The 23,523-nt window shown below is 43.4% G+C and overlaps 1 protein-coding gene across 1 annotated transcript; it reads right to left on the bottom strand.

The window, feature by feature from the left end:
• Positions 1–15,095: 15,095 nt before the first annotated feature.
• Positions 15,096–21,645, bottom strand: PSMB1 (proteasome 20S subunit beta 1). Its single transcript, XM_064648871.1, has 6 exons — positions 21,404–21,645; positions 20,735–20,842; positions 19,252–19,333; positions 18,684–18,813; positions 17,013–17,119; positions 15,096–15,591 (listed from the first exon to the last, which is right to left on the bottom strand). Exons 1-6 carry the CDS (start codon positions 21,511–21,513, stop codon positions 15,406–15,408), a joined length of 723 nt encoding a protein of 240 aa, XP_064504941.1. The 5' UTR covers positions 21,514–21,645; the 3' UTR covers positions 15,096–15,405.
• Positions 21,646–23,523: the final 1,878 nt, after the last annotated feature.

Genomic DNA, 23,523 nt, shown 5'->3' with positions numbered 1-23,523 from the left:
AGCACAGCTGGGATAAGCAAGAACGGGGCAAGCGCTGTGTTGTGCCATTGTCCTCCAGGATGTGCCAAGCTTGCCTCAGCCACAAGCAGGCCCCCAGCAATCTAGAGGGGAACAGGCAGCTCTGCCCAGCCTCTACTGCAGAAGTGCCCAAACCTCTGAAATACTGCTGTGCCAAGTGAAAGCATGCAAGGACAATTTGTACAATAGCGTGCCATGGGGGCAAGCCTGCCAGGAAAGTCTGCGCACCTCGCCTGAGGCTGAGCATAAACTTCTGTCTTCCTCTTGTCAGGAAGGCATGCAGCTGTGAGGACAGGAGATCTGGAGCAGAGCTTTGTGCCAGCTGTGTGCCCAGGAGCAGGGCATGCTGCCGCCTGCAACCACCCCAACCCAAACCTCTCCCTGGAATCGGCCACAGGCTGCACTGCATGTTTGGCTGCCTCCCTGTCCCACATCCCCACCATCCTGGCATGGAGCCATTATTTATTTCTCACCTGGGAGCCTTAATGAACTAATTACATTCTAACTGTTGGGATTTTTTTTTAAGGAAGGTGAGTGTTCACAGATCATCTCCCCAGCTAGGCAGGGGTGCACTCATCCTCTATGGAGCATCTCTTATATTGAAGACAGAGAGAGAGTTGTTGGTCTTATTTGAGAAATGTGACTGAGAACACACAGCAGCTATGTTCCCAGCCCAACTTGTTATTTTTTATGGTTCCCATCCCCAGCAGAGGACAATGGCTTCTGTTTCTCTTACAGTCCATGGGAATCTGGTGTTTGACAGTACACTCCCAACACTTCAGTTTGGTTTTTCTGTTTGGGTTCTATTTTACTGCTGTTAGGATTTTAGCTCTTTGTTGTTGTTGTTTTGGGTTTTTTTAATTGCCTTCTCCCCTCCTTCACACTTCATTCTTTTGGTATAGGGCTGCCACTCACCAGCTGTTCACAATTCCTTCACCCCTTCTGTTTTTCAGTACCACACTACCACGACATAGACTCAAAGGACATTTTATTCCTTGCAGGAAGCTTCCCATGCCCACTGAATACATTTAATAAACATACATTTCTCTCTTTTTACTACCTTGGAGGAAAGTTATTATATCTGTACTCCTCACATAATTCAGGTTAACCAATCTATCATCCTCAGACTGCCTGAGTTTGATTTCTTGACTGTTTTTAGATCCTAGAATGACTTATTTTTCTCTCCCCTTGATAGAACAAGCTCATGCACGAAGTGAATACTCTAATAAGTACTTTTCAACAAAAAGTTCACTCATCAACTCACAAAACTATCTCTGGTCCCCTGCCTTTTTCGTTTAGTTTTGTGTAATTGGATATTTTTTTCTAGGCTGAAACTTGACCAAAAATCCGCACATTCACACATATCAGCAAATGGTACCCAAAAGAGGAAAACTGGGATGACACTGTGAAGCAGTTACATGAGTTATCTGCTGAAGGAAAGGAGAATAGCTATCACTTGATCATGTGCAGAGCATGGCAACTCCCACTGTTGCTAATGGGAGAAGAGGCTGCTGAGCTTCTCTCAGAAATGTACTGTTCTAATTTCTAATTGAGTTATTTGTTCACTTGTTAAAAAACTCATCTCTTAGGACAGTGACTCTCAAAGACAATAATAGTGGCTGCATGCAGTCACTAGGGAATTCATTGCAACCCACAAGACAAAAACTTGCTCTGATTGTTCAATTCTGTTTCGATTTAAACTGTCAAAACTGTGGCCACCATTAATTTACTGTGATGGCACATGTCACAGCCGCTTGTCTGAGACCCACTGGTTAGTCCTGTCTCTCTTTTAGGCTCTTGGAGCAGAAGTGCTCAAGCTGCAATCTAATGGACTGTGTCAACTAGTGTATGAAGTCATTCTAACATCACACATTGGCATTGTCTCTCTAATGCTTCAGTTAAAAGCATTTTGAGAGGGAGCATGACAGGATGCTCCATGGCTCCAGAGGAAATGGGGACCATCAAAGTCACAGAAGAGATTTGCTCTCAGATCAAGTCTCTGTCAGTCTCCACTACCACATGACCAGTGCCTTCTGCTGTCTTGGTTTCCTGTCCCTGGCTTTCGTGTTCCAGACCCATCCTTTGCCTGTGGTGCAACCTCACAGGCATCAAAACAACCCTGAAACCAGTTTTTGTAAGGAACTGGCCATGTCAGATTTTGCATGCAATAAAGACACCTCCAATGACTCCTAATCCAAGAGCCTCTCACAGCCAGATTGACTCAAACCCAATCTCCTTCAAAAAAAGATTGTACTGATGAGATGTCTTTTTTTTTATTGCGGATAGACAAGGACTAAATTAAACACCTCAAACATACTTATTTTCCAAAGGCAAAGTTGCAAAATGTCACACTATAGATGCACGTATATTAATTATTTTTACTGGGTTTACTACCTTCCTTTCTTCTCTTTTCCTTTATTCCTTATCCATCTTCTGGAGAAGCCAGTGCACAGGGAGAATTAGGAGCATGTTTCTGTGGTGGAAACTAAAGGACAAAATCCTCCCTATTTTATTGCACGATATACTATAGTGTTCCCTTAACATAACTGTTCCTCATATGAAACAGTTTTCTCTCCTGTAAATGTTTAGCTTTGTATTATTTTTTCGTATTTATCAGCATAACATCAAACCCTGTGTTTTAACAGCCTCTCTCTAAAGTCCAGCTCTATAGAAGCATTTGCTTGTATGGCTTAAGACAGGACTTCCATATGGTTCTAGATTTGCAAAAAATAACCCAAAATAGCGAAAGAAACTTGACTGCTTTGGCTTTAAGGAAAAACATTGACTATGGACAAATATTAGTAATATCCTAACAGTGGGAAAAGACATAACTGATTTGCTATTGATTGTCTGTATAAGAACTGCTTGTAAAAGGAAAATAGAGGACCCCTGAAATTCCTGAGACACAACTAAGAAGTCGGTTGGAAATTCTTATTAAGAAACTGCAGCCCAGGCAAAGTGAGGCATCCAGGAGAGGCTGCAGGTGAGCTGAGTAACTGCTGATGAAGGAAAGTCAACAACAACCTGGGTATACCAGAAGCAGAAGTGGGAAGTAGACTCTGCATCTGGGTTTGGGACTTTTCTCAGGGGAAAGCTGGATGAGGCTCCCTGTACACCAGAGCAAAGCTCCATCTATGACAGATGCCCTTTTTTGCCCGTGATGGAGGAACATGCTGCCAGCACCAGGCTGAAGTGCCTGTCTCTGCCTTCTGACAAGAGCCCCCTGCCTGCTGCCTCTGGTTCCTCTCAGGCAGGTGGTACATGTGAGCAAAAGACACAGGTGGCATAAGTCCCTCAAAGCCTTACTTACTCCTCCTCGATGTGTAGAGGCTGAGTTCAAGAGATCCAAGAAGGCATCTGTGGCCAGCTGGGACTTGGAGCCAAGACCCTTCCCCGGGATGGGGAAGGCAGCCCTTCTTCTTCACTCTCTCCAGCAAAACAAAAAGCAAGGCTTACTCTTTTTTAAGGGTCATCCTGGAGGTCTCACTAAGACAGCTAACCCAGTTGTGCCTGGCACTGTAAATAAGGATAAGGAAATTCAGAAGCTTCTAAGATAAGGCAGAAGCTAAGCATATTGTTTTGGGGTTTTTGTTCCAGTTACTACTTTGTTTTTCTTTTAAAAAAGGAGCCTGTTTTCCCTAAGTCAAAACCTCTTCCAATTCACATCCCTTCCCCACCCCAAAAAGAACATAATTAAATGAAGTTGGCTCAGAATACCTGTGTGATAGTTCCTAAAACACCATTAAGAACCCATGTCTTCTATGGCAAGCCACTTTCAAGGCCGAGACATATATCTATTTTATAGGATGCTGTGGGCCAGTGCTTGATGGGTGGGTGCCTCCAAGGCCATGGAGCTGCAAGTTCAAAAACTTCTACTAAGCAAGTTAACCTCTATTAAGAACACCTCCTGCTATCAGCAGTGGAGGCAGCTTACATACTCTGAAACTGCTGAAGAAAACCCAAAACCTAGAAGTTTTTTTCCCCTAATAATATTTCAGTTTGAAAATGTACCAAGTCAACAGCGGCATAAGGGCACAGAGCAGCAGCACGTGAATACAATACCGGGGGTTTTCAACTGTGAAATCATCCCCTCTCTTTCAGAAAGGATGAAGGTTTTCTGACATTTTAAGCCCAAATATGATTTTACTAAATCTGTTTCATCTCAAATTCACTGCTTTGCACCTATTTCTAGCAAACATATGACACACTGATTAGAAGAGAAAGCTGTGATGGAGAAACGAAGCTGCAAAGTAACCGTGTCTGCTGGCTAACACCAAGCACAGGGGAGAGGCATGGCAGCTTGTTTTCGAGCTTATCCTAAATCCTTTGCTCCCCCAGAAGTGCCAGGGGCTTGTGGTTGAAGCTGGGCTTCCTCCAGGTGAGGAGGGCATTGGGTACAATGCCAATTCTGAGAACTCCCCAGTGTTCGCCTGCATGAGCAGAAGGTCTGCAGTGACCCTGCCCTTTCACGTGAGGGAGGAAGCTGGGGGGGGTGGGTTTAAGCCTTAGTGCTTGTCAATCTATAGCTGTGCAACAATATTTTGTTCTTCTGTGGCACGTTTGATATGATCAGCTTTGTTTTCAAGTACTGCTGTGGAGATCTGTCATCAACTTCTTCGTCATGTTGTCACACTGTCCTCCTTTGCCTCCCTCTCCTCCGTCCCCTTACCAGTGCCCCTCCACCTTCCCCCTGCTCGCTTGCACTCACAAGTCAGTCTGAATTTTCCATATCTTTTTTTTTTTTCTTTTACCCATCTTTTGTCTTGTGGTAACAGCGTTTGGCATTTCCCGGACAGCCCGTACTCCATAAGGCCTCAGTGTCTGAATATGAGGACGGCTTGAACATTGCCTGCTGAGACTGAAGAAGAACTTGAGTTAAAATAATCCTCTCTTTTGTTCCGCTTGGGTTGCTTTTTGTTTGCCTGACAGATGTTCGGCCCCTGTGCATGTGCACAGAGCGGCTCCTCCGCCAGGCCCTCTGATCCGCCAGCTTATTGATTTCTGCCTATCTGTGCGGCTTGTCTCCAGCCCTTACAGATGCGAGGGCTGCGGCCCAGGCGGCAGCCCCTCTCCTTCACACACAAATAGGGCAATCCTCTATTGTGAGGGGGCCAGCGGAGGAGAGCCAGCTTCACTCCCTCTTGAGCCATTGTGACAAATTCGGGTGGGTTTTGGGGGGCAGAGGGGAGATACGCGTGAAGCACCAAGCTGAGGTGCTGCACTTTGACATGTTGTGACACATTGCTACACAGGTGCCTGAGTAAACAGGAAGGAAGCGGCTGGGGGCAGAAAGGCCTGAGAGCTCTGTACTGCGCTTGTGTGTCATCTCATGCATATTTCAGTTACTTGACTGAGGAACGTAAGGATCAAAGCTGTCACCAGGGAAAACACTGAAAACCTCAGTACTTGTTATTGCTCTGCTTCTCCTAAATGGCATTGCTGTCCACTGCTCTGAGTTTCACTGACTGGCTTAACCACGCAGTCACTGCATGCAAGACTTTCTTCTTGTAATTAACAGCCTTGTAAGCCACATGTAATTATTTCCTTCCATCTTGCCTTTTTTATTTCTTTGGTTTGGTTTGATTTTCTGCCTCTTGAGTAGTGTGTCAGGGTACTCTGCAAGAGAGGCAGGTTGCAGACCTGCATGCGCATTTTGGCATACAGTTGCAGGCTCACTTTGCTGTTTACAGCAGTTCGGCTTTTATTTAATCCTTGACATAAGTCTGCAGAGATATGACCTGCCACTGGCTCTAGTGCTCTGGATGGAGTGTGGAAAATAAGGCAGCTGTTTCCCCTCGTTAAGCTCACGCCCCTAGAAAGCAGTCATTGTGTGTGCTGCCCACCACATCCCTGTGACAGCAGCTCTTCACTGGTGTCTATAATGCATGTGCATAGAGGATGCTCTCCAAGGAAACATCCCTTTCTCTGGGGTTGGATAAAGGCTATAGGGCAGCTCTGAGGTGTGTATCTCCCACCTTGCCAACCTTTTGCACCTACAGTGATCTTGCTGTCTGCAGAGCAGCTTTTCTACTTCATGCCATGTTGCCCTGCCTTGTCTTTCCTCTTCTTAAAGCATATCACTTATTGCTGTGCATGTCACAGCCTCCAGAGCAATGACTAGAGTTTACGTGGTGGCTAGGAATGGGGTGTCCTTTGGTTTCAGTGATGCTATCAGGCACTAGGTTATCATTTACTGTCACAGTGGTTGGGCACCAGTTTATTGAAAACTACCTAGCTATGTGTTAATGACCTGCTGCTTGAGGGAATATTTTACCCCGCAGAAACAAATACAGACATGTTTCTAGTGCTACAGAGTTCATCTATTCTCCTCCTGAAGTGTTGCTCTTTGTTCACAAGGGTTGGGGTAGTTCGGTTTGAACTTGTAAAGGCAAAACTCCCACTGACAAGTTGTGGTTTGTTGAATCTTCCCGAGAGGCTGTCAAGAGCTGGCAGCAATACTTCATATGGTGTCAAGTGATTTATACTAACATGAAAAGCAAGCAGAAAATTCGCAATCCGTGGTGGCCTGTGCTGCAGCTCCAGCTATGTCATGGTTACTGGATCTGACTCTGAAACCACAGTACAGTGCCTCCCAGTCCTTGGTGGATGCTTCCCACCAACAGCTTACTGGGACAGGGCTCAGTCAGAGCTGATGGCAAAGGAGGTGTCTCTGTGTAATACTTCTCTGAATAATGGCTGGCACTAGGCTCGGAAGACATACTTGGACAGCATCTGTAGGGCAGAACAGATGTTCCACGCAGCCACGTGAGCCCCTGCTGCCTGCATCTCTCTCAGTGTACTACAGCAGCACCACAGGGGTCTCCTTCCCTCTCATGAGTAAGACAAACAAATTGTTCTCTCAGAATCAGCTCAGTTCTTGAGATTTTCTTCTATGATGCCTGTGTCATGAGGTTCAAGCAGGGTGTGTGTATGGGTCTTTAATTTAGAGAAAATAACATTGACAAGCCACAGAGGATTCAGTAGCCAGCAACTTTCATTACATTTTTTGTTAGTCTTGGATCCTCCTTGACATAAATGTAAAAATGAGGTAAAGTGGCTCATTTGGAAAGGAGATGAACTTTGTAAAATGCTCTTTGGTTTGACAAGCAGGGCCTTGCCAAGCCTGCAGGACCTTCTACTTGGTGTGTCTTTCAGTGTCAACAGGAGAGGACTGTAACTGCTGGGAATCAATGCACACTCCGCAAAGGCAATTTTGTCTTGAGAGTGTTACTCAAAAGCTCCATTAGTTGGATTGTGTCTTGATGACATTTATGGTGTTGGGCTCAACATGCTAGAAACAAGTGGTTTGAGGCTAAGCATTCAGAAAGCTTGCCTGTAGCAAGCTGTGGGGATGGCATGGCCAGACTCCAAGTTCAAACCATGAGGGATAGCAGGTGATTCCCCACTGCAGGGGGAAGACAAAATTTTAAAATCCAGATCGATTGATCCTCTGCAGTCAGAGGGTAGGGTGATAAAAATCTTCTCTGGCTTTCGGGAATGAAACGCCTTGTGGGTGTGGGAGGGTCAATGAATACGGTTGTGTGCATCAGTTGGTATCTGTAGGACAATGTAACACACTGCCTGCCACAGGTGATTCTGTACACGTGCATTTTTGCAAAGGCCACGTTGTAACTCTGTAAGCACTGTTAGACCAATACAGTGAGAGCTATGTAGAGAACACAGATGATACCTGAAACCCAAGCTATGCCCATGCTGAGTGCTAGAAAGGGAAAAATCCAAAATTAATCCAAAAAAGTATTTGGATTAATTCCTCTGACTTGTTTCTGCCTTTAATCTCACTGCCCTTCCCTTTGCTCCACACAGCCTGTGGGTGATGTTGTTGTTTGCAGGGCTGTGTGCGAGCTATTCTGTGACTTTAATAGCAGTTCTTTGAAATTCTGCTGCTTCTGTAATGGGGGCTGAGTGTAGTTGCGTCACTGTTGTGATGGTCTGTCAAGCCATCTAATTGGGTTGTCTCATTAAAACTTACAATTGGCATTTACAAGGCAGCGATCCTGTAGTCCAACACTAGCTAGAGCCACACTGGCTGACCAAGTGCCTGCATGTGGATTGGGATGTGGATGGAAAATTGTATCTCTCGTGAACTCATTCCCACAGCTTCTGAGATGAAGCTTGAATGTATCAGACCACCTCTGAATCTACCTTCTCTGTAGTGAGACTAACTGGAGCTATTCAGTTCAAATCAACAAACAGATGGCTTTTAGTCTCCAGTTCAGAGCCAAGACTACTTCTGGGATCTCAAACTGGACACTCGAGGACCATCCACTGGTTGTTGTTGGATAGCTTGGCCTCAATGTTCTTTTTGTTAGCAAGACCACGAGAAGGAAATGGTGCAAGGAAAGGGCAGATTTGTGTAGCCTCTAATAGAAACTAAATTCTTGGAGTAGCTCCAAAATGGATTTTGGCTTTGAATGGAAACAACTTATGAAAAAGCACTCTACCTGTGCAGGTCAAAATACTAGTTAAATCACTGTAAGTGCATTCTCTTATGAGAAGTCTATTCTTTATTTTATTTTAATCTGAGCCAATCAGGCAAAAGGACCTCACTTACTTAGGAGTCTGATTCATTGGGTTTTTTTTATTTTAACTGCAATGGTGACTTCTAGCACCATGGTTAAATTTATCGGGGAGCATGAATTGGAGCTCAGAGCTCTAGGTTTGTGCAGAGTGAATACGAGTGCAGCTTTTCTGCCAACACCACGTTTAAACTAAATGCAGGGTTTAAACTGAACTGCCAGAAACCTCTCTTAAATGTTTGTGCAGGAATTTTATGGGTTAAATTAGGCATGTGAATGCCTGCATATAGATACTCTTTTGGCCACTGTGACTCCCCAGCTGCTCAGAGAAGAGCATCTTGGCTGTTTGGTGCTTCACTGTGTTTGACAGAGGGTGTCCCTTTGACAGAGAAGCATTTTAACAGAGGTGAAGGGCACCACAGTCACTGACTTTAAAGGCTGTAGAGCCAAACAAAATACATTGGATGGTTTAGATGCAATATCCGGCACCAAATCAAGAGCCTGTCTATTCAAGGCTGTAAGCTCAACAGTTCTGCACTGAGGGCCTGGAGAAATGAGGGGGAATCAGGTCCTCACGTTCCTGCGGAAATGCTTTCCTCTGTGATCGAGTGCGTGCTCTAGCTGAAACAGGACAGCTGGCCAAGAGACACTGGCCACCAGGGTAATAGCTTCAAAGAGCTGAGGACTGCAGATAAACTCTGTCATACAGTGGTCTAGCAAACGTGTAGCCCAAGCTGAGCCATATATCACAGGGACCTTCACAGGAGCTTATGTGAATTCTGCTCAGCATCACTTAACATGCCACAGAGTGTGGACAGCAAGGTTTTCCTTCCCCTACCTTACACAGCGATCCCCATGCTGGAGTTGTATGAGAAAAATCTGTCACCATTGAAATCTTGTTTGATAGTGTTTTTTAAAAGCAGTTTAATGTAAAAAGCCCCCCTAAGTAGCAGCTGAAAACACTTTGCATCACTCTTTAAAATATTTTTACTTCAAATTTTGTGAGTTAGCTAAGGGTGAGCACTTCTCTTGGATTTTGTGAAAAGCCATAAAACCCCAGACTTTGTGACTTACTGTAAATCAGAGAATGAAAACACACTGCATGGCTCATCCAGAGACAAATTTTCTTTAATTTTTAGAAATCCCATCTAATTGTCATTAATCAAGCCATCCCCTGTACTAATAAGATGGAGGCAGGGAATGGAATGCCATTCCAGCTCAGGCAGCTGTTATGCATGTCAACCAGTTTCAAAATGCTTGGCAAAAGTTGTAAATGCAGTTCTAATGAGATCGGCTTGTCTGCAACTAGCAAACACATACCAGCCGCACCAAAATGTTTGTTTGCCGTAGGACTTAATGGAGATTGTGTTAACCATTCTGCATTCAAGGGTACATAAGTTCAGATCAAGCACAAGGCAGTGACACTGGAATGCAGCTTTCTCCAAAACGGTCACTTATATAAACCCTGAAAAAAAGCCTCCCCTCCTCTTTTTTGTTGGTTTTTTTTTTTTTCCCCCAAAAAAAAAGGCCTCTTAACTTTCTGGTAACTCAGTGCATGAGGTTCTCTGCATTGCTGCATAAGCAAGCTACAGACAGAAGTATGTTTTCTACTGGGATGTTTGAGGAGGGGCTCCTTGTAGGGGACCAACTTTCAAGGCATTCTATAGCATCTCTCACCTCCCAGGTACCCCCAGCTGGGTATGGCTCCACCCATACTCATGGCTCCAGGTTGGTTGTGGAGAAGAGGTGCTCAGCTGAGCCACCCAGGGTCTCCAGTATGAGAGCGGTGTTGAAAGACAAATAAACAGCTCAATCATCCATCAGGCCGGACTGCCAAGCTGATTACAGCCAGTTTTCACAAAGCCTGGTTAAACAGAGAATTGGTCCTGTTCACCTAAGCCACCTCAGTGGGCCAGGTACTGTAGGTGTCACATACCCACACCTGGGTGGGCACCTGTGTGGATCAGCACATCGGTGACTTCTTGTAGAACCATCAAGGAGATCACAAAACTTGTGTGGCTGTAGTAAGCTAAGGAATGGAAATACCTGAGTTTCAGAGAAGTCAGGTCTCAGGAAAGACAAAAGCACTTTACCTCAACTGTGAAAAATACCTATGTAACACTGCAAACTTCCACATCTTGTTCCTCTTCTTCGGCAAAAAGGGGAATCTTGCTTTTTAATTTTCCTTTTCTGGTTCTTTGAGCTAAAGTGCAAAGAACTGGTTGAATTTCTGGTACCGTGACTACTCTCTTGCCAGTACCTCTTTAATGTGTGTCTTGTGCCAAAGAATATTAATTACTGTAGGCTGCAATAAAGTCCATCCCTACCCCCACTTGAGCCTCCGAAATGAACAGAAGTTGAACTTTGCCAGCAACTGTTAGGAAAAGGGCCAAGAACAGCCTAACAGGAAAGATACTCAGGATTTTTTGTTTGTTTTTCTTCTGCTAAACCACGGTTTTGTAATTATGAATACTTTGTTGAAATTGCGTGGAAAAGGAAGTACACAGAAAATGGTCCATACAATTAAACTAACTACATATTACTGTCGAAAGAATATAAGGCTGGTCTCACTCTGTTGCACTCACACAGACAAAACCCCTTCTCAGAAGGAATTTGGCTTGAGAAGACTGATCGGGAGACAAACCTTAGTTAACTTCAGGCCCGTGTGCCTTATTGTTTGGTTTACGACTGCCCCAAACGGCGTAAAAGCAAAGGACATTCACGTTGAACAAAAGCATTGGCTGAAAGAAAGAGAAAAGAGGAATTTGAAAGCTGTCATTTCCAAATCCCTTCTACTCAAAAGTTACTTCTTGAGTTGGGACCAGGAACCCTGAATAAGGCAGCAGTTAGTTCATGCTCCTAAAATCTATCTTCTACTAGATTGAAAAGAAACAGAATTACTTTATTTTGCTCAGATTCACTTAATGTTGTTTTAATCAATCCCCATTTGTCCCTGCCACTTCTCCCCAGGCTTAGGTTTGTAAAATCTCAAATTGCTAAATTGAGATCACTTGCGAAAGCAGCTTTCTCTTACTTTCCAGGATGGATGATTACAGGGTATCCAGAAAAGTTTATCAAGTGTGAGAAATTACAACTATGTCCCCTAAGTAGATAAATAAATAATGTAAAGGAGTAAGGAGTAAGTTGCTGTAGGGCAACTTCAAACTTCTGTACTTCATACAGCGTTTTATAATTTCAATTTAAATGGTTTTCTCTAGTCAGCAGCCTGCTCCTGACTCCCGTCACACTAAGGCATATGTAGTATAAAAGGCATATGTTAACCTAGAGTGAGAAAGCTTGATATTTGGCTTATACAACATTTTACAATTCAACCTCAAGAAAGTCTTGGTTTTAGTTAAAGGCAAATTAAACTTATCCTTGAATGATATAGTGAACTAAGCTTTTAGAAGCATATATGCAATATTTATGTCTTGTCAAGCACTTTCACTTTCCATAGTAACAAACCCCCTCCTCCATACATAAAAAGGATTTGATGCATAAACAATATTGCTGAAAACATGTCCAAAAATAATAAAGTAGACTTTGCTTTAGAAATTTAGTTTTTAAGGCTGATTCTGACCTTGAACAGTCCCTTATATAAGCAAGTGTATGCAGCCATTTGGCCAAGATCAAAATAAAGTCTCCCATCTCCTCAACACACGGTACCACAAAGCACATTATAGTGGGAAACTGCTGAAGTATGTGTGACTATTTTTACCGGCCCCGCGTGTAATCGCGTAGAAGCCTGAGACAGCAACTAACTACTGCCATCTTAAGGCAGCCCTTAGTACTGTTGCAGGTGAAGTCGAGCTAGCTGTTCCTGCCGCTGTGCACTGCTCTTGTACACCCTGCCACTTGCAAGCTCTTGAACGAGGTGGTTACAAGTGCTTGCTCCAAGGTTATTGCAATCCTGCAGTACAGCTCTCTTTCGAAAGATACACAGAACATGTTTAAAATTAAGGAAAGGATTGCAAGATAAACATTTTCTCTCTCCTTCCTTTCTCTTACACAAAATTGTAATAAACACATCTAACCCCTGGCCAAGTAGGTCTGCCCAATCCAGACCTCTGCTTCTAGCAACCCTAAGTGCTACTGTCATGTTTGTTTTGCCCAGCTGTGTACCTCTACAGCCTACCTGCCTAGACAGTTCTGTAACCAAGTAAGGCTCAAAGTACTTCATAAACTACTCATTTACATTGTAGATATGGTGCAAGATGAGTATTGAGCTGATTTACACATAGGAAGTACAGGCACAGAACTAAGAGGAGCTGCAGTCAGGGGATTCCTACCTTCCAGGCTGCGGATGACAATCTCACAGAGCTAAGGAACATGGTGTCTTTTATCTGTAAGACACATCTGAAATTTTGGGATATTTTAATACTAACAAGCAAGTAGCTTCTAGCTGAGCAGCCTGTGACTACTTCTGTGGTCACACATATTCTGTCATTCCTGCAATTCCTCTCTCTGAGCAGGAAGAGTGATGACATCAGGGCAGGGTACAGGGAAAGTTAGAAATGTGGAAGACAAGCCTTCCCACATCGTTGGTTCCAAACCCACCCACAGAGGGAGTGAATGCAGTGCTACATTCTTCTGTGAAAGAAATTTGGTATTTTCAGTCCAGTGGACCTGGGGAAAAGCTTCCTGTCCCTGATGCATTTTTCAGCCACAGGTACTTCGCAGGGAAAACTGAAAAGGAGACGAAATGGCCATCTCAGATCTGCACAAGTGCACCAACATGATAGCACTGACACACAGTGGCAGGAAAACAGGCATCTGCTGTTGTACCTCTTGTGAGACTGCAAATGAGATCTGAACACTCTAATCACAGTTTCTCCTGAAAGAACTTACAGAGATAAGCCTAGACAACTCAAACTAAAACCAGTAATTCCTAAAATCTGTCGATATGCTTTTCTTTTGGATGTAAAATTTACCCTTAAATACAAAAGCATCCAAATTTATCAAAACTTTTCAAATGAATCACTGCAACTTTCCTACACATTTGGCATCCTGCAAGAACATTAAATTAATTAATGTAAAAATTAAACAGTTCCCCTTGTTTGTTGCCCTATCCTTTTACTGTTTTACCTTTAAATATTGCAACCAGACCTGTCCCAAAGGCAGGCATGTCAACTTGTTACCCTCAGCTGCTTTTCGTTGGAACAGAAATGCTATTTAGTTTCACTAAACTTCACCAACCTGGCATAAAGCTCTAACAATATTGTGAAACACTTGGGCAATTCAACACAAATCTGGCATCAAAGACAGTCGACCTTAAGGTGCTTTAATTTACTTCTACAGAAGTAACAGAGCATGTATTTAATTTGGTATTACTGATTTGTACTTTAAATAGGCATAAGCTTTCTGTTCTTAGAATTATTGCATCATATGCTTTCTCAGTATAGACAGCATATAGCTACACAGTCATTTATACAATCAATCTAATCCGACTTTTGCAAAAAACATTAAACATCTTCTTAAGTTACCTGAACATGTCTGGAAGTTCTGACTTGTGTGACCAAGTCACTTCAGCCCCAGTGTTCTCAGACTAAGATGCTATGTGCCTTTCTCATTGCCCAGTTCCCCACGGATGAGCAACAATTCCCTTCTTACTCTGTCCAACACTGGCACCCAGTGGTCAAGTGCTTTCACAAACACTTTGGAAATCGGCAGTTGTTCAATTCCCACTCAGTGGATTTCTTGAACACAGCTAGTCTGTTTAAATGCACTAGCTGTTCAATTATTGAGGTTCAAAATACTACCCATCATCTAAATGGTTTAAAAAGCCTGAGACTAGCATCGCTAGTGAAGACTAGCCAGAGCTAGGAATAATGCACAGCACCCAAAATGCTGCACTGAAGGCAGCCAGTCACACCCTAACAGGAGACGATGTTACCATAGGGTCAAGCACATCAGCAAAATTATTCTTTTAAAGAACAAGTATGCCACCTCAAGCACTGAGATATTTTATATGTCCTTTTTTAAATAGCTACAGACTGTGAAAGGACTCCTAGGCAAGAGAAAACTATTTTGCCCTTGGTGATGCAGCTCTCTTTTTCTAAAGGTCCTAGTACTCAAGCCAATTTCCAGAAGTGCAATACAGCACATCAAACAAACTACACTTAATGCAATTTCCCAAGAACCAAAAGCAGTACTAGGGCTAACAAAGCTCCCAAACATTAAAAAGCATTCAGGAATCTCCATACTACGTTATTTTCCATCAGTAGCCAGAAAACAACGATGCTTCAAATTTGGGGCATTAACCAAACAGAAACATGGAGAAGTGAGCACGGATGCAGAGTCCAGGACTAAACTCTGAAAAATTCCATTTAACATTCTTCCCTCTTACACAGTGAAATTGGTTGCAGGTGACCCATGCAGTCTCTCTAAATAAGTACATGGAAGTCAAATGTCAGGATAGCACATCAGAGAGAGAAAGGAGAAGACAGGAAAAGCAAGCTATGAAGTGCAGAGAAGGCAGCACGAACAAAACAGATGCTTTTCTCGCTAAACCAAGGCTGAAAGGAAAGCATTACCAGAATAGTCTGTGAACCTAAATTTTATTAGGTTTAAACTCTCCCATATTGCAGCATAAGAGATTGTGAGAAGGGGGGTTAAACTCTCATTGGACTTGGAATGATCAACAGATTAAGATGAGACAAACAAAACTGACTTGTAACTTTTAGCTGCTTCCTTACCAGGAACTGCTCTGGTTTCTAAAAAACACCACCACTTCTAACAAAGAAATACTCAGCATTACAGTAGTTGAACTTGAAAAAATTTAATAAGACCAATGTCTTCATAACACAGGTAAATTGTACATTATAGAATACTTGTTTATAAGGGAACTGAATTAGTCTTTTCGCAATTGGATACTTTGCTCTTTAATTCCATCTTTTGTGACAATGCAAATCTTAAGTGCATCCCCAGTGTACACATCTCTCTCAGCAGCAGAAATAAAGACATCCTTAACCAGCTGCAAAGCCTTTTCCAGGGTCAGAGGTACATGTTCCACATTTTGCATGTTCTTGAAGCCAATCTAAGAAAAGATGAAAATGCATTTTAAAGGAAGTATGATCCATCTAGCATGAAAGCTGTTTCAGTCTCTGCACTAGAATTAACAGATTTAGACAAATTAAAAAGAAGAAAAGGCTTGTCTGTTTTAAAAACCCAAAGCTGACAAAGGCGTTCCTCCACACAGTTTACAGTTGAAAACTTTGCCAATGCTGATACTCTTAGAAGAGTAACAAAAACCAGATCCAGTATACAGCTAGCACAGCTGCTCGTGCTCATTCAGCATATACAAGATCACAAAGAACATTCAGATCTGAACTGATCTAATCCTTCAAAAACTTTTCACCGGGTTAGCAGCATCATAACTGCACACAAGCCTTTTCTCTCTAGTCACTTGTAGCAAGGAACATTTCTTAAAAGCAAACACTCCTCAGCGTACCTAGAATTCAAAAATAAGTCTATACTGGAGCACATCTGATAGTGCTAAATAGTACATTTTACCTGATAAATCTAAGTGTCAACTTAAGCATCAGAACAGGTAAACGAGGAGAGTAGTGCACTTTGCCTGAAACTCATAAGCAATAAAAAACCACTTACGAAAACTTTGTTTGTGCAGAAGATATTTTATTTCCTTCAGTTAATAAAGTTCAAAACTAAGTCAAAGCTGAGAACATGCTGTTATTTAAATTTTAAAAAAAAGGAAAGATTCCATTCCTTTCTCAGCTGATAAGAGTCAAGAGTGCTTATTCCTTTATTACTTTTTTAAGCACAAAATTTGTGTTGATATCAGGCTCAATTGACTAAATACCAACACCGACGTCAGCGAATAAAATGAGTAAAACATGCTTTGGTATTTCTCCCATTCAACCACTAACAGCATCAACTAAATACGAAAATATTCTTAGAGTATTTTTACACGGAGTCAACTGAATAACTTTCCATTAATTTTATGTAAGAATATTCTTAGAAAATGGTATCTGAGTTGTACAAAACTGAAGACTTAAAGAAGTGTATATTAAGTGATAAAATGTATGTACTAATTATACCTTCTTATTTTGGTATTATTTCATGCTAAGTAACAGGCACATTTATGTTATCAGCTAAGAAAAAACCCTAAAAAACAAAACCCAGAAAAAAACCCCTAAACAACTTCTATGAGAAACCCAACTCCCTAATTAAAATATGTATCTGTCTTTTAAACAGGTGCTGCACTGTTAGTTACATATTAAAAACCTGAACAGATCCTAAAGCAAAACTTTGATCTCTCCTGAGAAAGTAATGCCACATAATTTATAAATGTATGGATTAACAGGTCATACCTGTATTAGATTTCAAACGTCTCTCAAAAGCAGTACTTCTCAGAAGTAAAGCTACACTAATTTGAATGTCACAAATGTTTACTGAGATAATGAAAGGAAAAAACCAAAACCCGATAAACTATTTTACCTGGTTATCCAGCAAAGGTTGCAGCATGGCACTTGCTGATCCACCTGCTTTGAAAGAATCCCTCTGGTATGAGCCCACTGGATCAAAGCTATATACTGCTCCCTTTCCTGGAAATCAAACAAAAAAATCAGCATCTAGTAACAATACAGAAAGATTCTCAACACTGATAAGCATATACAACAAGAACTAGCACTCTCAGTAAGCAGTGTCAGGAACACCACAGATCCCAGAAAACCTTTACCAAACAATACTTACTGCAGTATGTTCAGACAATGCTTTGTACAGTAGGCTCACTATGGTTGTGGCCTGGTATGATTTCCAAGATTATTTTCTCTATTTAAGCTACAATCATGCTCCAACAGACGTTTTCTACAGTACTTACCACAGAAAAAGTGTTGATGTGCAGTCAAAGCAGAAAAATATGCCAGAGCATAGTGCTGCAGAAGGAACCCTGGAGGTTCTAAGGCTAACACCAAGAAGCAGTTTAGACATCGTTCTTAACACCACAGTTCTTCAATTACCTCCAGAAAGCATACTTTTATTCCTCTGCATTGCACTCCCAGAACCAGGGATGATGCTCTGGTCTCTTAGACACTTCCCTCTGGAGCCAGGCCAGGTTGTGCAAAGTTGACTGGCTTGCACTAACATCAGAGATGCAGACACACTGCAGCTCTGAAGCATCGGGGTTTGATGAGGACATGCCAGTCAAAAGGCAGGACCTGGCCAAGCCCCGCCTTTCTCTTCAGACAGGCTGCACCAGATCCAATGAACTGGCCAGTGCACTTGGCAGTACGGCACAGGAGCTGAAGAGCCCTGAGAAAGCTAGCCAAATCAAAAATCAATCTTACTGGACCCAAGCTAAGTCCATGCATGCAAACCTACACTCTGAGCAACTGTTACAGCACCCTCATAATCTGAAATGTACCATTATGCAAGGGAGACTAATCCCCTTCCAGACTCCACATACCGCAGACATGTCTTAGCAAGACTGGGAAAGCAATATAACTTAATGGTAACAACAAACTGCAGGGAATGGCTGAAATTATCCAAACAAGACCACCTCGGAGCTCCTTCTCAAAGCCAGAGAACACAGTATTTCATCAACTCAACCAAATCACTGGACAAGAGCCAAATAAGTCCTGGAAGGGCTGTACATTAAACTACATTAAATCATGTAGAAATCGTGATTTTCATCAGACGTCAGTTAACAGTTAAAAATAACTTTGTAGAAACCTGTCTCTGGAGTAAATCTTCACATATAATAATCTCTACCACATTCACAGGTCTGGGTAAAATATACACAATTTTACTGGTAACATCTCCTTTAAAGGTGCAATTAAGAAATCCAGCAAAGCTGTTAAAAAGTTTTCCAGTCTAAGGTATGAAAGATTTCACTTGTAGAGATTTTATTTGTAATCAAATATTTATAACAGTTTTTAGACTTTCACACCTTCAGAAACAGAAGATCAAATTAGAAGCAAAAACTAGGAAACAAGTCAGATGTATAATATGTATTTGATCTGTGTAAGTATCATAATGCCTAACAGTAGGTGTTAAGAATAGGAACACAAACTTTGTTATTCCATCAATACACCTGAGATGTAAAGGGATAGCTTTCCACTCACAGAAATTCAGAATCTCCTTTATAGCTTTTTTTGTGTAAATTCTTACCTTCTTCATCAAGTCCACCAATTATGTTATAAACATAGTACGGAAAGAAGCGTCGAGAATACAGGATTGTAGACAGCATTGCTGCAATAGCCCCAGTAGTCATGGTCTTGTTATTGGAATGCTTGTACATCTGCCAGTGGTAGAGCACATCCAAGAAGAAAGTCAAACACTAAATCTGACATTCAATCAAAATTACATTTTCTGTAACCTCACTACAGAAGAATCTGATGTTAAGCAAGATTTTTAACTAGCATGATTACTGACAACACACTTGTCTAAAAGTTAAAGCCTTCTTACAAGCCAAAATTTAAATGTCTTTAAAGTTTTACAATTAATAGATGTTACCTCATTAACACTCTCCTCTCCAGCTTCTCCATTCTTTAAGTTTGTGATGTCACACTTAGTAAGAACACAGCATCAACTTCTCCTGCCTGATCTATCACTAGCCATACAGTTAAGATACAGACATTTGAAGAACAGCAAAAACTGTATTTAAAACACATAATATTATGATTCAAGCATAATATTAAGAACGTAAGTTTCTAAATACAATAATACAGGTAGTTACCTTTAATCTTGCTTCAATAATTTTAGTAAGGGTAAGGCAATCACCATGGAAACCAGTGCATCCAATGACCGTTTGTTCTGTTCTGAAAAATGTAACATTTTGTTGCAATTTTAGATTTAGTATGAACTAGAGCATTTTCTTACACACCAGGTTATTTTGAGAACACCAAAATGTATTTTCAGTTCTTCTAACGTTATCAAAAACAGTCGTCTAAAATGTAGTAACAGATCTGTGGTGTATGAAAGGTAACTGCAACCTACATCTTGGAGATGACTCATCAAGCACAGGACCATGCAAAGCCTGTCTTCAAACCACCTTTCTTCAAATGTCAGTAAGACCAATAAGAAGAAATTCTTAATTTCTGCATGCACTCCTCACTCTATCTATTATAATTTGGTCTTGCTAAAGGATGTGTTTTATACTGGGGAGCCACAGATCCTATCGCTCGGTCCAAATTTTACTCCATCGGACCTGAGGGCTGCATTAAGCTTGTACAATGGTTACAGGACATTTATGGTATCAGTGCAACAGAAGTTATCTGGCTGTAGATGCATTACAAAAGCTTAGCTCTCTGCTCAGTTTCAAAATGCTTCATGAACTAGCCGCAGCGACACACCCTTGAAATTTAAATTCTAGTAAAGAGGAGTCTACAAACATTAACACATACAGACTAACACAAAGCAGTCCTTCAGAAAACACCTCAAAATGCTATCTTCTCTCAGTCTGTCACTAGAATTGCACAAAGCCATTGTGTGCAGTATGCAATTTCCATTTGGGTAGTATCAGAGAGTCAAAAATATAGTAAGGAGTTAGCCAGGAGAAATGTAAGTTCCTTTGATCCCGTGTAAACAATTTAGAAAAGAAAAAAATACAAAGAAAAAAGGAATCAAAAAATGATGGCAGCCTACTAGGTAAATACCTGCTGCAGTCGAATGAATGTAAATGTAGTTTTAGACCAAGGAGATGCTATCTAGGTGAGTCAAGAAAAGCATAAAATGAGCATAAAAAGTTCAATAATGGAACTACTGACAGGTTTACCTTTCCTAAAACAAACACTTCTCCAAAGTGCCGGGTGTTTAACTAGAGAGAAACTGTACAACTGACTGCAGGGGGCACACTTGCGTACTAACACTAGGTGCCCTGATGAAGCAGAATGAGTTACCACAGGATTAAGTTTGGCTACAGTAAACACCAAAGTTCTTCTGATTATCCAGCCAAAAAAACCCACCACCTAGCTTACATTAAGCCTTGTATCATGCTAAAATAGTTCTGTTATCAGCTAACTTCAAGAGTATGCAACACTAGCTACCTTTACAACATCACATCACATCTTGAATTACAGCAATGTTCGACATGACTCCAAAATCTACTTTGTTGCTGTGCTTTTTGTGTAAGAATTCTACTTAAAGCAGGAGGCAGGTTACATGGTCAGCAATATAAAACATCTTTCATCTGTTTCAATTTTTGCAAGATCTGGACTTACAGCTTGTAGCATTTTGGGCTGTCCCGGCAGTGAATTGCATAGCCTTCACTGAGCCGTGTGTCAGAGGCAACAATAGAAAAGTCTTCCCCAGCAATCGCCAGCACAGTCCTTAATGAAGAGTATTGATATAATCATGAGTTTCAGCACAAATATTTTCTTAGGCAACACAGAAACAGACTAGATAGGAATTCTATATCCAGACTCACATTTTGTCAAGCATGTTACATTCCTTGCTATGTTCCCCTCTATGCACATCCCTACATGTAACCCAAGACCAACATAAGAAGATAACAGACTGAATGATCTCCAGACGTCCCTTCTAACTCTAGCAATTCTATGACTCTGTAATACGACCAATTCCTACGTTTCTTGAGGCACGGAAAAACGTTCCCCGGGGGAAAAAAGGTGCTTATTTTACGAGCAGTAACTGTTTAGGGAGCCCGAGTGTGCCGAAAGCCACGCACGAACAACCTGAAAGGCTGCACGGACCCAGGGCAAGGCCGAGCCCTGCTACCCCTCGTGCTGCCCTTCTTTCTCTGCAAAGAGGAGCTCCTGAGGGGAGACAAACCCGCCCTGAGCACCGGGGGGAAGCAGGAGTAAGGCGCGGCAGCCCCAGCCCCAGCCCCCCCTCGCCTCGTCCCGGCCCGCTCGCTGCCCGCGGCTGCTCACCCTCCGTTGAAGGTGTAGGGCGAGAAGCGGTAATGCTGTACGGGCCCATCCAGCTCATAGCCCATCTCAGGCCGGGAGGGCCCGTATCCCGCTGCAGACAACATCGCCATCGGTGCAGTCTCACGGCGAAATGGCGGCACCGGAGGCGGAAGCGGAGCCGCTCTGGGACGGCAGCACCGCCTCCTCTCGGCTGCTCTGCCGGGCGGCGAGCGCCGTGCCCCGGCGGGCGGCCTGCGGGGCCGCGGTGGGGGGCCGCGCTCGCCCGTGCCCCGCTATCACCCGCCCCGTCCTTCCGCCGCCCCCGCCAGCAGCTCGGTGTGCGCCTGGGCCCTCCTGGCAGCACAGGCACCGGTTCTTGCCCTGTCCAAGCGCTGCCAGCCCCTGACATCTGCGTGCCCGCTCTTGGAAACGCGCAGGTTGATAAGCAGCCGTGGTGGAGTTATCAAAGAGCATCTAGTATTTGGGTAGGTAGGGCCCAGGGTGGCTTTGGCTCTGTGAGAGGGAGCACCTTGAGAACTGCTGTGAAGACCAAGGGTCGGGAATCACAGAGTGTCTTGGGTTGGAAGGGACCTTAAAGATCATGTAGTCCCAACCCTGCTGCCATGGACAGGGACATCTTTCACTAGAAGGTTGCTCAGAGCTCCATCCAATCTGGCCTTGAACACTGCCAGGGATGGGACATCCACAACTTCTCTGGACAACGTGTGCCAGTGCCTCACCATCCTCACAGCGAAGAACGTTCTCCTAATAGCTAATCTAAACTGATTCTCTCAGTTTAAAGCCCTTCCTCCTTGTCCTGTCACTACATGCTCTTGTAAAAAGTCCCTGTCTTTATTGTAGGCTCACTTCAGGTACTGGAAGGCTGCAGTTAGGTCACCCCAAAGCCTCCTCTTGTCCAGGTTGAACAATCCAAACTATCTCAGCTTTTTCTTGTACGAAAGGTGCTTCATCCCTCTAAGCATCTCGGTGGCCTTCCTCTGGACTCACTCCAACAGGTCCAGGTCTTTCTTGTGCTGAGGACCTCAGAGCTGGACACAGTACTCCAGATGGGGTCCAGGTCCTTGAGGTGGGCCATGAGCTGCGGTGCCAGGTGCCATGGCATGAGTGGAAATGAGAGAAGAGCTGGGGTAGAAGCTTGAAGTGGTGCTAGGGGAGAAGGCCAGGGGGACAGGGAGATGCAGGGGACACGTGGTGTTCTGGAGGAGAAGCGTGTCACTCTGCTTGGGAAGCACAGCTGCAGTGGCTGCAGCCTCCATGGGTGCTGCGCACGGACAGCAGCAAGAGCCACCAGTGCAGCACTGCAGTGTGTAAGTCTGTACAGCTATAATGTGGGGAACAACCTCCAGCACAGCCCCTGCAACCAGGTCTCGTGCACTGCAGGATCAGTCAGGCTGGAAGGGACCACAGTGGGCCACCTCCCTGCTCAGGCAAGATCATCCAAGAGCACATGGTACAGGACTGTCTCCAGATGGTTTTTGAATATCTCCAATGAGGGAGACTCCACAACCTCTCTGGTCAATTTATTCTAGTGCGCAGTCACCCACACAGTACAGAAAGTTCTTCACATTCAGGTGGAGCTTCCTGTCCATCAGTTTCTGCCCATTGCCTCATCCTATGACTTGGCATCACCGAGAAGAGCCTGGCTCCATCCTCTTGACACCTACCCTTTAGATATTTATACACAGTCATCTCTTTTCTAGGCTGGACAGGTCCAGCTCCCTCAGCCACTCCTCATAAGAGAGATATTCCAGCACCTTAATCCCTGGACCCGCTCCAGGAGCTCCATGTTTCTCCTGTAGTGAGGAGCCCAGAACTGGAAACAGTACTCCAGATGTGGAGTAGAGGGGTAGGATAACCTCCCTCGATCTGCTGGAAATGCTCTTCCTAATGCACCCAGGATATCATTGGCCTTCTTGGACACAAGACCACACTGCTGGCTCACGGACAGCTCCTTGTCCACCAGGACCCCCCAGGTCCTTCTCCGCAGAGCTACTTTCCAGCAGGTCGGCCCCGAGCCTGTACTGGTGCATGGGGTTATCCCTCCTCAGGTGCAGGCCCCCGCATTTGCCCTTGTTTAATTTCAGAAGGTTCTTCCCAGCGACGGTTCCTCTCCCGGCGGC

Source organism: Pseudopipra pipra, chromosome 3 (assembly GCF_036250125.1).
Source record: "Pseudopipra pipra isolate bDixPip1 chromosome 3, bDixPip1.hap1, whole genome shotgun sequence".
Classification (NCBI taxonomy): Eukaryota; Metazoa; Chordata; class Aves; order Passeriformes; family Pipridae; genus Pseudopipra; species Pseudopipra pipra.
Note: the sequence above shows the minus strand (reverse complement) of the source record. Positions and strands in the feature narration are given on the sequence as shown.